This window comes from Crocodylus siamensis, chromosome 2 (assembly GCF_052110815.1).
Source record: "Crocodylus siamensis isolate JL-2025a chromosome 2, ASM5211081v1, whole genome shotgun sequence".
NCBI classification, from domain to species: domain Eukaryota; kingdom Metazoa; phylum Chordata; order Crocodylia; family Crocodylidae; genus Crocodylus; species Crocodylus siamensis.
In genome coordinates this window covers 276368643-276385388 of record NC_143396.1, presented here as the reverse complement: position 1 = coordinate 276385388, position 16746 = coordinate 276368643, and the positions used below count along the sequence as shown (strand labels likewise).

General features: G+C 41.4%; 1 protein-coding gene across 5 annotated transcripts in view; it reads right to left on the bottom strand.

The window, feature by feature from the left end:
* Window positions 1-15814, bottom strand: part of MARK3 (microtubule affinity regulating kinase 3) — an 81233-nt gene extending 65419 nt beyond the window's left edge. For 2 of the 5 annotated variants that reach the window (XM_090034098.1, XM_090034099.1), the window contains exons 1-3: window positions 15296-15400; window positions 6798-6836; window positions 285-476 (exon numbers count right to left, since the gene is read on the bottom strand). In XM_090034098.1, coding sequence (XP_089890224.1) covers window positions 285-476; window positions 6798-6836; window positions 15296-15346 — 282 coding nt within the window. In that variant the 5' untranslated portion in view covers window positions 15347-15400. Of the gene's footprint in view, window positions 1-284; window positions 477-6797; window positions 6837-15295 lie in introns of all 5 variants that reach the window. The other 3 variants (XM_090034100.1, XM_090034095.1, XM_090034096.1) reach the window with 3 other exon arrangements.
* Window positions 15815-16746: the final 932 nt, after the last annotated feature.

Genomic DNA, 16746 nt, shown 5'->3' with positions numbered 1-16746 from the left:
AGTTGTGATTAGGGTTCAGTTGTGCTAGGTATCACACAAACACGAGGCCAGTCTTTGCCCCCCAAAGTTTGTTTAAATACTACATATCCTGACTGTTTAAAAGCATTTGCCTTTGTATATACATTTCATATGCATATGTTTGCTGGAATAAAAGGTTATAAGTTTATTCTTTTGCCTCTAACCAGAAATGCCAAGTGGTTTTTGGATTCTATGTAAAGCTATTTCAAAAGTACTTCTGGAACTATGCATGATACAACAGTGTTTTAAACAGTTAAACGTTTTACCTCTCTGCCAGTAAGAATGTGTCTTGCCAGTTTTACTTTTGCAAAATTCCCCTTTCCAATAGTTTTAAGTAGTCTGTAATTTCCAATATGGGGTTGCTCATCTGCACAGGAAGCTATAGAATTTCTACAACGAGCTCCAGAGCGCCCAGTTCGAGAGGAAACTTCTTGACGTCCTTCTCCATGAGACGTGTGCTATGATAAAGATACATACAAACGTAAGAGAAAAAGCATAAAACAGCAATAATAAAAAATACGCATCTGAGATTAACAGCTTCAACTGCAGAAATTTTAATTTTACAGAAATCTAGAGGAATGCATTTTGAAGTGCTTTGGGGATATTCAATTCATTACTCTCCTCTTTTATTAAGTCTTTATGAGACTTTGATCAACACTTCAGCATTGAATCAACACTGCTTTTTAATGGACTAAACTGTAAAGTTCTGAACTCCAACAAACTCAACTAATTAAAATATCAGTTGTACATGCTGAGCACCTTTTAAATTCTAGTCATAAATCAGGCTCAGAAAGGATTAAATGAAATAAATGGTTTAATATGCTGCCTTCACATAGTTCCTTTTTGTTTTTAATGCACTTAGAGTACTCAGAATTAGAAAGTATTCCAATTTTTCATTTTCCCAAATTTTGAAATTTTTTTAATGTTTTGAACTAACCTAAAAACTCAAGAAAATTAGTTATTGATGCTAAAAGACCGTTTCCAACAGTTGGCTGAACACAAAAACTTCAAATTATTTTCCGCAGGTAGAAAAAAACAACTTTTCCAGTACCAAAGAAATAATTTTAGTTCTCGACTCTAGCTAAATACAACTATAACACTACATTTAGAAAGAGAGAACTTTAGTCATCTCTGAAAATGGCCATTAATATCCTAGGAGTAGATTCTCAAATTTGATCATGATATTTGTTTTGATGGTTTGGGATTAAATGCTCCTTCATTAAGAATTAACAACATTAATATGCATCTGTTAAGCCTACGTGCTGAAAGAGGATTCATAATATGAAGAGGCACTTGCCTAAATCACTCTGCTAAATTCAAAGCAATGAAAATTACTGTCTCCATCCTACTGTATAGATCCAAAATTGAAAGGAGGACCCTAAAATACATTTCTCACAGATAACACCCAAACCAGCAAGCTTTCACTAGAGTTGCCCTCTGCCATCTGTGGGGGGCGGAGAGTAGTGGAAGAAGGCTTCTTGTTCCCCACAAGTTAACTCCTACCATGTGATCCTACTTGGATGCATACAACAGACCAATGGGTCCTCTTAATACAAAGTCAGTACACATGTTATTTAAGAAAGCTTTTTAATAAAATAAGGCTCCAAGGCCTTGTTTTAATTTTTCCTTCATTTGTTTTCCTGTCATCTCTGAATCTCAGCTTCAACAGCTGTACCATAAGATGCCTTTCATGCCTGGATATATAAATATTTCCAGCTCCCAAGTCTGACACCTACTCTGAATCCCTCCTTGTCATTTTACCTTCCTTCCCAACCCCTAATGGTTGTCCCAGCCACTCAACTATTGCTTAAAAAAAAATCTTCTTAGACAACTTGCAGCTTGTGCTATTCTTCTAGCTGGGGTCCAGCAAGGATAAGCTAAAAACCAGGATCAGTGCAACCCTCCATAATCCGAAAAAGTTCTTCCAGAACCATTGCTGCAAACTCCAAACTGAGCTAGGGATGTGAAATCACAATAGTGATGTGAGTAAGGGTTGCAAATGCATTTGTGTTTATTGCAACACAAGACACTTAACTTCTTTCTTAAACTTAAAACTGTAAAGGATCATTGCAATCATCTGGTTTAACTCATCGCATAAAACAGGCCAAGAAGATTCTCCGAATTCATGTGAGAGGTAAGGAATTTTGTGGGTGATATCTTTTGTTGAACCAACTGCAGGGTTGGTATAGACTTCAACAAGCTTTTGGGTACCACAGTACCCTTCCTATTGTGACATCCAAAACCTTGTCTAACTCTAGCCCAACCACACAGTTGGTTCAACAAGTTCATAGAATAAATGAGTCGGAAGGGACCTAGACATATCGAGTCCGACCCCCCTGCCATGGGCAGAAATGAGCACTGGGAGTGGTAGGGGTCATAAGACCCCAGCCAGGTGCCTTATCACCCACAAAAATCCTTGTGTCTCGTGTCTCATGTATTTCCTGGATCATCATGGCTACAACATCACTTCAACACTTCTCTGAATTCACTCAAGTCCAGTAGCTGTGCTTGAATCACACCTACCCCATCCCAAAACTCAGAAGTGGGGAATCCACCACAGCCCTGACCAAGCTGTTCAAATAGTTAATTATCAACTCTTAACAATTAATACTTTACATCTCATTTCAACGCTGGATTTGCCACGTAGTCTTAAAAGTCACCTCTTACCAGGCTTCTGTTCCTTACAATGAGGTTTATACTGTATACCTGTTAACCTTCTCTTTGATAAGTATATTGAGCACCCTGAGCCTCCATAGCGCAAAACATGTTTTCCAATTCTTCACATTTGTGGCTCATCTTTTAACTATTTCCGACTTTTCCAATACCCTTCCTTAAATGTTACATTACAACTTGATAGACATCCAACACAGGTCACATTAGTGACCAGTACAGAAGTAAGATGATCTCCCTACTCCTACTTGCTATTCCTCTGTTTATACATCTCAAGATAGCATTATTCCCTTTAGTCAAAGTAACACATTGGGAGCTTATGTACAGCTGATTCTCCAAAAAAGCCCCCAAATCCTTCTCAAAACCAATACTTGCCAGGGAACCATGCCTCATACTTAAAGGATGAAAGACATTTGTTGTTCCTGGATATAAAAATGTATGTTGTCACACATTGTTTTCTTGCACATAGCTTTCCATTCATTCCACATCATCATGAATCAGTTACCCATCCTCCCCTTTATTCCCTACCAATATTTGTCCAATTTGCAAAACAAACAAACAAATCCTCCCCCAACCTCATGCCCCCCAAACAGTAACAATAAAAATTATCACTAATGAGTTTACATTATCTTCCAAATAATGGATAAAAATATTAAACAGCACAGCCAAAAACTGATACCTGTGGGGGCCTCAGGACAAACATCTGCTTGATGATCCCATACCTTACAATTGTATGTTGAGACTTGTGAGTCAGATCAACCTTTATTTTTTTGATGAGATTGTAAGTTTGGTTGATACACAGTTCCATGTTCTATAAATCAAAATGGACTGGCATTATTTATATTACCCTCCTTTAATTCTAAGTTAATGTAGTCTCATTCGTATCAGTTGGTCTATTATATTGCCTGGGACTGATGTTAGACTGACAGGTCTACATCCTGTTTACGCTCTAAATAGGGACATAATGGTAGCTTTATTCCCGGCCCTGGAACTTCCCTAGTGCTCAAAGACTTATTTTAAAAAGCCATCAGCAGCCCAGAGAACTCTTCTGACAGCTTGTTTAAAACTCCTGAGGGCAAGGTATATGAACGTGATGTTACAGATATCAAATTGTAGCAGCTGCTGTTTAAGTTATTGTTTAAATTAATTTATTCATGCTGTACAATGAAATATTTTCCATCTTGCTCCCCACCCAAAGACAGAAATTCTTGTTGGACATTTCTACTTTCACTGCATTATTATTGGCAATTCTACCGTTTCCATATAGCAATGGACTAACGTAGTTGTTAGCATTCCTTTTGCTAGTACACCTACAGCACCTCCTATTGCTGTTGACTTTGCCAACCAGTAATTTTTCCTTGTGTCCCTTTGCTTCTATTATTTTTCTACAATCCCTACTTTAGTTTATATTCATTGCTATGCCTGTCTTTTCCATGTGTGCTCTTTAGCATGTAGTACAGTGGTCCTACGCAGTTTCTAACTGACATTTCTGTTTAGTTTTTCTTCCAGCTCATTTGCCTTATAATTGTTTTTCATTTTTCTGAAACTGGTCCTTTTAAAATACTGAGAAGGAGTGTTACTGATTTCTACTCTCTTCTGAGTATAACAAATGTTATCAAGTCCAAAGTAAATTATCACTATGATTACAATTATACAAAATTTTAATTCTGGGATCAAATTCCTTTCTCTGTCAAGATCAGGTTAAATATATTACCATTCTGCACTGGGTGCAACTTGAGTTTGGCAGTTGTCATTTGTATGTTTTTATTTTATTTTTTTTTTACACAGATTTAGACACAGGGTTTTTTTTCTTTAAGGAACTGTTAGAAGAACAGGATAACGCCTGAAAACATACAAGAACAAAGCCAAAATCCCTAAAACAGTAATATCAATTATCAAGGAATTCTGCTGTTATTCATTTCATTGTTGCAAAACAATGAAAAAAAATAATATCCTGCCCCATATGATTTCTGTAGCCTTCCACTTTCCCTTTTTCCCCAGAATACTTGATTTACACTAGCTTTCCTTCTTCCAAAAATGGTCGCTTTGGCCTCGATTCATACTACATAATATTGCAAGTGGAACTGGTTCTGTGCATCTATGTTCAGGGATTCCCTGTGGCAGGGATTCCCTTCCTTTCATTCCAGTGACAGAGTAACACAACTCCTCTAACCAAAAAAAAAAAAAGAAAATGCTTGTACCATCATCACTCATGGAAGCTGGAAGCTGTGTGCAGACATGCTGTACTTCCTGCTGGCTGCAGGGGGCCCTGAAGTACCTGGTGTCTTTCCTGGTGCACTTGGCCTCTGCAGCACAGCTGCTGTAGCGGAGCATACAGAGCTAAAAGCTGTTTAGATGCACTCTGTCAGGTTCCCACTGATAGTTGCTGTCTGCTGCTTGAACTTCTGACAGAAGAACCAGCCTAATGTAGATGAGGCTTTAGATGACCTTACCGAATTTTTAAAGGTCCTGCATTATAACAAGGACAGCAAGATTCCAAAACACCCTTCCAACGAGAGTAAGCATAGATAAAAGGGACTTCTGAGATGACTTTTGATCAGTTTACAAAAGCTATTGTATGACACAAGTACTCTGAATAGGGGACTGGACTCTGACCCAAGAAATCCCTTTCCAGTTCCATGTTTCAATATATTACACTGCAATAGTAACGCAAGCTATCTGAGGATCCTCACTGCTGCTATAATTCAAATCACCATTTCTAAAGGAGAAGACAATGGTTAATGTTTGACATGTGCAGAAGTACTCTCCTTTATATTCAATTAACAAGTTTCATTTTTGAAGCCCCAGTCTTCATTCCTTAACTGAATTTGCTTGCACCTTTGTCAATGCATGTGGCACAAGTCAATGCAAAACAAAACGACAAACAGGATAAGCCGCTCCTGAGAGATGAGATCTCTGCATGTGGAAAGATAAAAAGCCCAAAATAAAAATAACCTGCCCAAGTCCTTCTGGAAGGTGCAGTGTAACTGCTTTTTGGGAAAGCTAGGAAAACATTAAGCGCAGTGAGGAACAAGTGTAGATGTAAGCTGCTAAGTGCTACTTCTATAAAACACTTCTGAGCAAGCAGTGGTACTTATCCTGCTGAAAAGAACTACCTTCCCCTGCCTAGCAACATGGCTTCCCTCACCCACTGATATAACTACCCCTGCAATACAAGCAGATTCTCAGTTCCCCACCCCCAGAAGCAGCAACATTTTGGGGATCATCACATTGCCTATCCTTAGAGAGAAGCACGTGTTTCCAGAGTCCCAACTAACAGATACCCTGTGTCTTTCTGCCCAATTGTTTTGCTTCAGTGAGAGTTTTTGCCATAGTCCAGCCTTCATATATCATTGACCTTCAACCAGAAGGTAAAGAGAAAGTCTGGACAGCTTGCATTTAAAAACAAAACCAAAACTGAAGCAACTAGGGTTTCAGTCGTAATAAGCCTTTGTAATTTTGAAAGCCTGATGTCATACATGGATATAAACTTTAAAACAAAGGCGGTCATCTTCAATCTATAGAACGTGCCACAGACCTCAATGTTTGACCCCAATCTGATGATAAAGTAATTCTGCAGGCTAAGGAAGACAAGGTTCTTTGGGTAAATCTAATATCTTTTATTAGACCAACTCAAACTTGAGTTGGTCTAAGAAGAGATATCAGATTTACTCAAAGAACCTTGTCTGCCTACATCCTTAGACCAACACAGCGACAACCTAAGGAAGGACTTCACCATCCAAGAGACTAAATTTAGCAATAGAGATCAACTAGCCTGAGGCATTGGTTTGAAGAGCCAGTATTAAAATACAGATCTCCCATATTCCAGCCCAGTACCATCATCACCAAACAACCCCTTCTTTCCAAGTCTTAACACATGCAGCATCTCAAATTAAAGTTTATCTTTAAGGCTTTCATGCATAGGGCTAGTATCTAAAAGGTCACCTCTCCGTTTCCAAGTAAATGCAACAGCTTTACATCAGAGATATGCTACTCCTGAAGCTGAGGAAGACTTGGAAATAAAGAGTCTCCACTTGTGAAACTTCTTACTGCAAGAGCCATAACTGACCCTAAGCTTGACTGTATTCAGAACACAACGCAAAACCCACCTTTTCGCAAAAGCCTTCCCCCAAAGGTGAGCCGACATCCTTTCTCATGGCCAGATAATGATTAGCATGAAGAGAAAAAAAAGAAAAAGAAAGAAGAGTAAAAAGCAAATGATGCATGGAAGAGCTGACAGTTGAGGTACCCTAGGATAGTGTTAGATCTACCTTATATCTTTATATGCAGAATACCACGACAGGAACATCGTGGTATTGAAACACTCAAAGGGGCTAGCTAGATTTACCAAGTTAGTATGATTCACAACCAAAGTCCTTTAGAAGAAGGTGCTAATGCTTCTGGAAGACTGGGAAAATGGAGTTTTAAGCCACTTCTTCAAGAACTAAAAATTAGGAGGACTTGGAAAATATTTGGCGAGTAGAAAGCTTTCTTTAAGGAGCAGGAAAGGTCTGTGACACACACTCAAAATGCGCACACACACACACATGCAAGCACACTTTTACTCAAGTCTATTTTGCATAGTTGTGAAAATAATCTTCAAGTTGCCAACCTTGAGAAAACCAATTAATCTTAGCTCTAAAAACTAATACTCAGAAACTTCTGGAAAAAAGAAAGTGACACGATGCCTATGGACTTTCTAGTTTCACTACACTTACTACATATTTAATTCAAATGGAAAGTGTCTGGTTAAAAAAATATTCATGCTCTCCTTTGTTTAGAACCCAAACATTTCAGTATCATACAAATATTTGAGAAACCATGTCAAACTCAAAAACTGGATAATGTTTACATTGTATAAATCCAGAGATACAGAAAGCAAAAATATAGTGAATTAGATTCTGAAAATTTAGCTTCACAGTAATCTCATGGGATTTGTAATGTAGGTCAAGCGGGGGGGGGGGGAGGGCACACCTAGAAGAACTGTCCAGTTAACTTAGAAGTCTGGCTATGATGAGATTGGAAACGGGCCAGGTCCACCCCATGTTTACTCATACCAAGTAGTTCTGTAGTTCACATGATCTCAATGACATTCATGGGAATTTACAAAGTCTACTATGGACAGAGATGGACACCAGAATTCCTACAGAACTAAAGCGGTCCACAGAAGTCATTCTTTAAACATGGGCTTGGCTGTGTGGTCTTTTAAGTCTTGTTAAAAGACTAAAAGTAATGAGAGGTATATATGCACATGCAGGCATCCATCCCTTGTCTTATGCAATTCTAAGTTCCATTCTTTAAGGCCAAAATACTCTCTGACATGGACAAAAAGGGCATTAATTCGTCTGTTCACAAGGCCAGATTTAACACATTTCGGCCTTGTACAGGCACATTACTGTATTCAACGTGACTGAAGGAAGTATGAGTTTAGTCCGAAGGTAGCCACAGTAGTAGGAAGAATCTTTCCATCGGAAAGTGAGAGAATAGAATAGAATTTGGAAGTTCACAAGGTGGAGTCTAGTTTTCCAAAAGCTAATACAATATTACCACCTTTCAGCCAGCTATTCTCCTCATTTGTTCAAATGTTGTGAAATACAATGAAACTGACTGGCTAGTTTAACTAGGACATACTTGCCAAACAATAACCTGCTTAAAAAGACAACCTGCAGAACAAGTCTAATCTTTACTAGAAATAGCTTTGGCATCACAATACATCCTCCTAATTCTCAACATCCTGAGAAGGAAAAACACAAGAACAGACAAACAGAAATGCCCCCTCCCCTTATCAGGGTAGGTTTGCCTAACAAATGCAACAGGACCGGACACACTGCATTCAGTTACCATGAGGTCTGATAAGACTATAAGGCCAAGAGTGGATGTGTGCCACTGTCCTGTGTGGTAAAGGGATTTCCACCCCACCAATATTTTTTGTGTTAGCTCTGCATTAGAAATACTACTCGTTGCATGGGCCAAAGGCAAGTAGACACCCTTCTGTCCACAGACAACCTATGGACAGAAGTCAAGCAATAAAGCTAGGGACCATAACACTGTAGATACAGAGCTGTGAATGTGTCAGTTAAGCATGAGCAGTTGTATGTGACCAATTCTTTAAGACCAAACTGCTAGCAAAGTGATGCTACTCTGCCTCACCAAGCCCTTCTGGTGCACTAGTTTTCTTGCACTTTTGCCAGAATAAAACAGAGTAAATGTGTTCATTAGTGTTGTGAACCCATGGGGTGTCTGTACACGAGTGGGGAGGCTGGTCTGATGCTCTGTAATACCAGTGGGTCAGAACAGACTCAATTAATTGAGTCTGCTGAAGTGTGGTCATTACCGCACTCCAGCAGCCCCCGCATCTTGTGTATCAGTGTCCCCACATTTAAAAATGGTGGTGGGTGCACTCGAATCAAAGATCACTCAACAAGCTTTAGTTCAAGTACCCTGCGGACATTTTTAAGTGCAGGGATGCTGATACACAAGACGCTGAAGCACTTTAATTAGATCGGTTCTCAGAGTCACTTTAATTAAAGTGCTGCCCCCCCCTACATTCAGAGCATGTGTAAAAATGTCCATGGGTAACCAAGCAACATTTAGTGTAAAAATCATTTTGGTATAATGCAAAACACAACCAAGCACAGTAACATTAGCAAAGTCTTTTAAAGCACTTTGTCACTTCTCATACCTAGATCTGATATTTATTGTATAATTTCACATCATGATTGCTTTATTTACTGCTTCAGCACCAGGAAGTAATAGCCGAAGGAGAGCAATCGCATACAACACTGTCAACTACTAGCTTGGTTCCAGAAACATCACTGTTAGTGACTATGTATGAAACTAAAAGGACTCGCTTAGTTTTCAGAAACCGGGTCCAGTGTGTAGTTCAATAAACCTTATTCCAACTTTTAATTATGCAGGAACAAATTTGACATTAAAGATGAAATACATACGGCTCAGCAAAGGAGAATTATATATATTGGCCCATATTTTTGGGCCAATATGTATAACTGGGGAATCCTTCCCAAGAGATAGATTTCAGTCACCTTTTAGGTTTAAGCCTAAACCTTTTAGCACCTTTTAGGTTTACGCTTTGCATGCATTCATCTCTGGTACTGTCAGAGCAGTAGTCATATATCCACTGAACAGGGGTGCGAATTCATGTTAAACAAAACAAGGTAATATTTCCCATCCCCCACAAAGCTCAATTAGTCCCTTCCATTTTTGTGTTGGCAGGCTTCCAAAAAATGGTATTATTTGAGCAAGAGTGGGAGGAAGTAGCAAACATGCTAGTTTGTGTATTATGGGAAACAAGATAAATACCTCCAGTCTTTGCCAGGTTTACCTATGCTTGAATCACTTCAGACATTTAGTTCACAGAGTTGTTTGGTTACATGAAAATTAATACATCTTTCAGCTAGCCCCAAAGGCAGACTATGATCCATGAATGTTATATGTGAATTTTAACACTCCTTAGGAAGACAGTCCATGGATTAAATACACAGTATTTTCACTTGCAGCAAATATTTCCTTTCAGTATTTTATATAACATAAAATATATTCCTGGTTTTCTACAGATGACTGCTTTAAAAAGAAGAAAATATATATCAGAATTTAAGCCATAGTGCATAGTGTAATTTTTTTTTAAGCGAGACATTTTCTTAAAAGACTTTTGGGCTGATGTACTGTGTTCTTCCAGTTGTTTGTCTAAGGTGCAAGGCAAATCAAATGGGATTTAAGCCAAAAAACAGTAGTGCTTTGCCTTTATTTTTTAACATATGTGACACAAAAGAAGCACTGCACAGTGCATTTATTGCTATGACAGAACAGCCAAATTGAGTTGAATGATGCAGACTGGATAATTTAGTACAGCTGAGAAACAGACATACAATATGCTTCTCACTTCAACATGCCCATTTTCTAATTCTCAATACAGTAAAAGGTCAAGGAAAATAGTCAGGTATATTGTATGTAGATCAATGGAACAGCAGAGCCTAGGAGGTATCCCAGTTACTATAAAAGGCAAGAGCATATTTCACACTTTAAACCTGTAAAAAGCACAAAATAATTCACGAAGAGCTTCCCAGATAAAATAAAAAGAAATTAAATATACTGCCCTAAGTTAAAATGTAGGTGGCAATTTAATTTACAAGAATTAACTCAACATTTAAAATAGCTTGTGAAAACATTACAGAGGTGCCAGCTTTCTGAGGAGGTAAAACATCTTTTGGTAATAGGCACCATAGGATGTCTGTCCCTAATTCCACATTGCTACAGGCAGCATTTTGATTATATACTTTTGCATTCCTCTCATGAAAGACATGCCTAGTAAACATTACAAAGACTAATGTAATCTTCCATGTTGCATGTAAGTATCCCAATATTGCTCAAATACTGTAAATGCACTTTAGGTCTATTTAAAAATAACACTTTCGGAGCCACCCTTCTGATTTTGGGAGGGCTAGTAAGATGAGTTTCTGGGCGCACTCAACTTTCACTCACGCATCTGTGACTAAAAGAAGAGAATGAGCTTCCTGCAAAAAGTGGATGCCACCTGCTTCTGCTTGGGTTTGTGAAAGCATCATTGCCAATATCTTGATATTTTTCAGTGGACTTATTCACATTAGAAATTCTGGTGGCCCAAACTTTAAAATCCAAAGCACTAGAAATACTAATAAATTTTCAGATTAGTTGCCTCATTCCTTATTACATAACAGCCATGCACTGGATATACAGAAGCATAAATTACATTTATTTAACTTGGAAGTCCCTCTCTTGTCATTCCATGTCCTTTTTACATGTAAAACAAAATTCTGTGCATTTCTATACCACTTCCATTTCTTCCTTCTTGTCTACTGCTTTGTCATTTTCTCTTGTGAGAAGGAAATTGTATCCTATTTGCATTATTTCCTGTTCTCCAGAGTCTTTTCCTACCTATCACCTTACCCTATATTTTGCCCCTCCTCTTTTCACTCATTAGCTCCATTTGTTTTCCAGTCACTCACTCCACTGTCATTCCTTCTCTTTAAGGCCTCATAAACCAGTTATACTCATGACCCAAGGGTGACTCAACTCCTCTCCCCTTTTCTAGGCTTCCCTATATTGCCTCTTTTCCTACTCCCCCTTCACTGGGCTTCATCCTTTGTCCAGGCCCATAGGCCTCTTTAAGCTTACAATGTTTTCTCTTCACTCCCTTCTTGAACATCTATTTTTGCAAAAGGTAGAGATATTGGGACCCCCTCATCTGCACCAGCAGCCTTCAGCATAGCAGCTGCCTCCAATGAATTGCCCTACTACCCGTGGAGCCAGAAGATAATGCAAGGTCAAAAGCCAGCTTGTTTACAAACAGGCATCCAGCCAGCCAGCTCAGGGAAGTCTTCATGCCATCAGTGGAATCCCAGATTGCTCCAAGTCACCCCTGAGTCCCCTTCATCCCAAAAGTATATTCTTGAACCTCACAGGCCAGCCCTTGGCACAACTAGAAAGCACAGTAACTAATCGCTTTCAGGGAAAGTCACTGTGACAACAGTTCCACTCTACTAGTTTACAATTTGAAGGGTCCCTCAGTAACAAAGAGAGCTATACACTGCATTTGAAAATCACACAAATTGAGCACTGATGATTAGGCCTTGTCTACACTGCGAGAATTACCAGATGCTGAACATAGTTGAGTACAAATGTAGACAAGGACAAACATTGTTCAATATAATTTGAGAAAACAAGTTTTAGATACTGCACTGAACAGTTTGTCCTTGCTTATGCTTGCAGTTAAGCCAGGTTCGGCACAAGTTAAGTTGCATCCTTTATCAGCAACAAAAAGAACAAAAAGATCTCTATTATAATATATATACACTGAGAAATACTTTAGAAGCCCTATGACCACAACCCAAAGGCAGTCTCTGAAGGTGCTACATTTGTTTAAAGCACCTTTGTTTAAAGGATCAAAGTGTTTTATGAATATTGGCTAATTAAGTCTCATCTACATGTGAGAGACTTAAAGTACAGGTTTGTTTCTCTTGCCAATAAAACATATCCACCTTTTGTGGGTAAAGAACAGTTAGAATAGACATGAATGATAATACTGTGTTTTACAAATGAGTGAAATGTAAATTGTATTCAGTTATAGATGCTGAGGCAATTAGGCAGAATGGGCATTTATACATGCTTGCACTGCAGCGCCAGGCACACTGTGGGGCATGCAGTTGTACAAGTGGCGAAATGTGTCAGCGCTGAAAAAGTGGTGGTGGCACACTTTTGAACTAACACACAAAGGTGTTTTAGTTGAAAAGTGCGTCAGCACACAGAAAATGGTGGTGGTGCACATTTCGCTGCTTATACAACTGCATGCAGATGCAAGGTTCCTGTACACATTTTAGCCACTGAGTCAGGATTCACACCTGAAAGAAGGAACTGTGCACAGTACTGTACTATACTGGGGTTTTGGTTCAGTCTGACGAAAGGAGAAGGATTAAGCTGCTTAAAATCACCAGTACTACTACCTCAGTGGTCACCTAAGCCAGTTTTGTTTAGCTTGCAAGTTCTGCTGTGATCAAAGCATAAGGTAACAGGCCTGCAAGCAACAGACACCAACATCTGTTCATTAAGAAAATTACTAAGGACTTTGTTGAAAAGTAATCCACATGTTGAAACCAAAAAACTAAGGTACCCTAAATGGATGAAATGTCAAATGTAGCCTCAAGTGTCACAACAACTGTGCAAATCAGCGTTTCCTGGAGTACAAAGCCCTTTTACAAACAGTTGCGTGCTTAAATCTCCATCTATATTAGAATCTGAGCCAAATTACAGAACCAGATTTAAACAGTAACTGATATAGTTTATTGACTAACCTGGATGGAAGGCAAAATTGTTGTTTAAAAATGATGAGCTTCGCTGGGACCAGAATAACTGGTCAAACATTTCAAAGGAATTTGCTTAGACAATCTGCTAGAAGTTCAGCTGCCCTGTGGCATATCAAGGGCCACAAAGATTTTCCATGTTAATGGTTTTCTTCTATAGGGCAGCATTTGTCTCTTAGGCTGAGGCCCTCTGAGATTCTACAACCAAATACACTTAGCTGACTTTTTGCTCAATACAGCTCTTAACCTGCAGGCTGGACCAAGAACGAAAACAAATAAAGATCACAGAAGTTAGAGATGTCTATTAGATCAATAAATTCCAAATCCCTGCCAGTGGAGCAACTGTTCCATGCAGCATTTTTTTAATGCTTTGTCTAGTCTTGTTTTGAAGTGTCTCTAGCAGAAGACCTCCCATCTCTACATTTAGACTATTTACTGAGTTGGGTGTTTTCCTGACATTTAGCTTAAAATTTTCTCTTTTTTATTTCAATCAAAAAAAAGCAGATTTCACCTGTCCCTTTCATTTAGGCCCAACATATTCTGTAAAGGACACCTGGTAGTATTTAAAGAGAAAAAAATTATAGAAAGGAAGTTCATTGATAATAAGGTTGCTTTAGAGCAGTATAAAGACTGATAACTCATTTGCATAATCTCTAATGGACAAAGAACAATTTTTCTTCTAATACTTTTTAGAAGAACCTTTTAAAAAGGTTCCTCTATGGTCAAATAAGCTTGGTATCATCCTTAAGCAAACAGAGTTCCTACATTCAGGAACCTTTGGTAATTTTGGCTTGTTGAAGTTTGGTTTGGGATGATATAAAGTTTCTACAACATATTTGCACATATTTTAGCATCAAAGGGCTGTTTTAATTGTCATGCTAAAATACAGTTGTTTGACTGAGCCTGTTAAAAGCATGCAGTTGTAGCATTTTTAGTTTTATATTCAGCTGGTAAATACCTCTTAATAAAAGGAAACACTAACTGATTAATATGAGAAACGGACCTTTTAACATCACCTGAACAGGTGAATAGCAAAATAGCATTATTATCATTTAAAATCATAAAAAGACAGAAAAAAACAATTATCTAGGTCAGCTAGTCCATCCCCTGCTGGCACAAGATTGTTCCCCCCAGTCCATTTACTAGTGCTTAATCCACTTGTTTTAGCAATTAGCTTTCACATGTTAACATCCCATGACACTAGGCCAGCAGCAGTCTCTTCTTTCCACAGCTTACAGGCAAATCCTTAAAACAGGGCAGGGGTTTTTTTTTGGGTTGGAGGTGAAGAGGGAGAGGCTACTGGAAAATGCAACTACTTTTGTCATCTTTCACAACAACAAATGCTAACTTGGGTACGTAACAACCGGCAAGGACACAGTCCCTCTCAACAGGAGCATCTTTTCCACACTACTCCTGCAACATCCGCGGAGCCGCCCAGGCAGTGTTGTGATAAGGGGCTCAGCAATGGTGTCACAGGAGCATGTCCCCACTCCACAAGGCCAGGCCTTGCTCAGAAGGACCTGTCATGACGTTTGATGCAAGAGGAGTGGGGGTAGGGGACACTTATCCACTGGGGAATCTGAACCCACCCACCTCCCTTCCTTCTCCTTAGCCCCTCTCGGTGGGGGCACATGCACACAGTCACATACACACACACCAGCTCCAGCACTTGCCCCCCAACCCCGTGACGGAGCCGACATGCCTGCAGCACGGCCGTCCAGGTGGGCAGCCCCGGGGTCCCGCGGGGTACTCACATTCTCGGTGTCGCGCTCGTTCACCGTGGGCAGGGGGGTCCGCGTGGACATGGTCCTGGGCTCGTGCTGGCGCGCGGTGAGGCGGGACCAAAGAGAAACCCCCGGGGCGCCCCCCACCCCCCGAGACACCCCCCCTCCCCTGCCCGGCGGCCTCAGCCCCGCAACGCCGGCGATCGGGCGGGCGGGCAGCGGCGGGCACGGGCCCGCATGAGCCGGCGGGGAGCGGCCGATCGCAGCCCGGCGGCTCCTGCTCTAGATCCCGACCGCGGGCCGGCCCCGGCGCGGCGCCTGCCCCCCGGCCCGAGCGGGGCTCATCCCCCGGCCCGAGCGGGGCTCAGCCGCATGCGGAGCGCAGGCAACTGCAGTTCAGGCCGCTCCCGCAACGCCGCTTCGCATGCTGGGCCCGCCCTGGCCTCCCGCCTACTGCTGCGGCGGCCGCCCCGAATCCGCTCCGCTCCTCTCCGCTCTGCCGCCGCCGCTGGGCGATCCAAGATGGCGGCCCAGCTTCCTCCGCCCCCCCTCGGCTCCGGCATGAACCGGAAGCGCCCGCCCCGCGCCCCACGGCCGCTTGTTGCTAGGGCCCGGGGGGCGGGGCATTGAGTGCCCGGCGGAGGGGCACGCAGTACCCGCTCCCCCTCCTCAGGGCAATGAGTGGCCTGGGGGGTGGGGGACTCACTACGCCCTTCCCCCTCCTCAGGGTAATGAGTGTCGGGGAGGAGCAATGAGCTCCCTGCAAGGGCAGGGTGGCCTCTGGGCCACTCTCCTCAGGTGCCCAAGGTGCCCCCTCAGCCTACAGCACTGCGACGCACCACGGTGTGGCCTGGCTGTGCTGCGTGGTCCTGAGCTCCCTCCCCGCCCCAGTGTAGCCACAAGGGTCCCTGCCTGTCCCTTTTTTACCTCTGCTTCGTGCAAATGATCTCTGAGGTCCCTGAGCCTCACAATCCCTGCCCCACAGTGGGTGTCACCATCACCTCATGGCCCCTGCACCACCAGGCCTTGCTGAGCATTGGCACGTGGCCCCCTGCCAGGCACCCTCCGGCGCGGGGGCTCAGTGGCGGCAGGCACGGCCAAGGAGCAGTGGGGTCAGCTGCCGGATGGCGCCACTCGGCTGAGAGCCTGGCTTGGGGTCTCAACTAGGGTGGCCATCAGTTTTAAGCTACTCTGTCCTCTATTGATACAAAACCACGCATCTTTATGTCCTCCAGTTTTCGCTCAAGACACCCAACCTTTCAACCCGCAATTGGACTTTAGATTGTTTGTCTTCATTGGTTAATATATTTGTCACTTAATTAATCCCGTGTTTGTATTGGTCCTGCAAATGCCAACGAAGATCCTGTTTCTCATGCTTCCTAATGACGTCCTTGCATTACAGCTGTGGCTTGCCCCCATTAAACATTTGTTTTCAAAATCAGTTGATGTCACCATTAATAAAGCCCAAGAGAAAGACATCC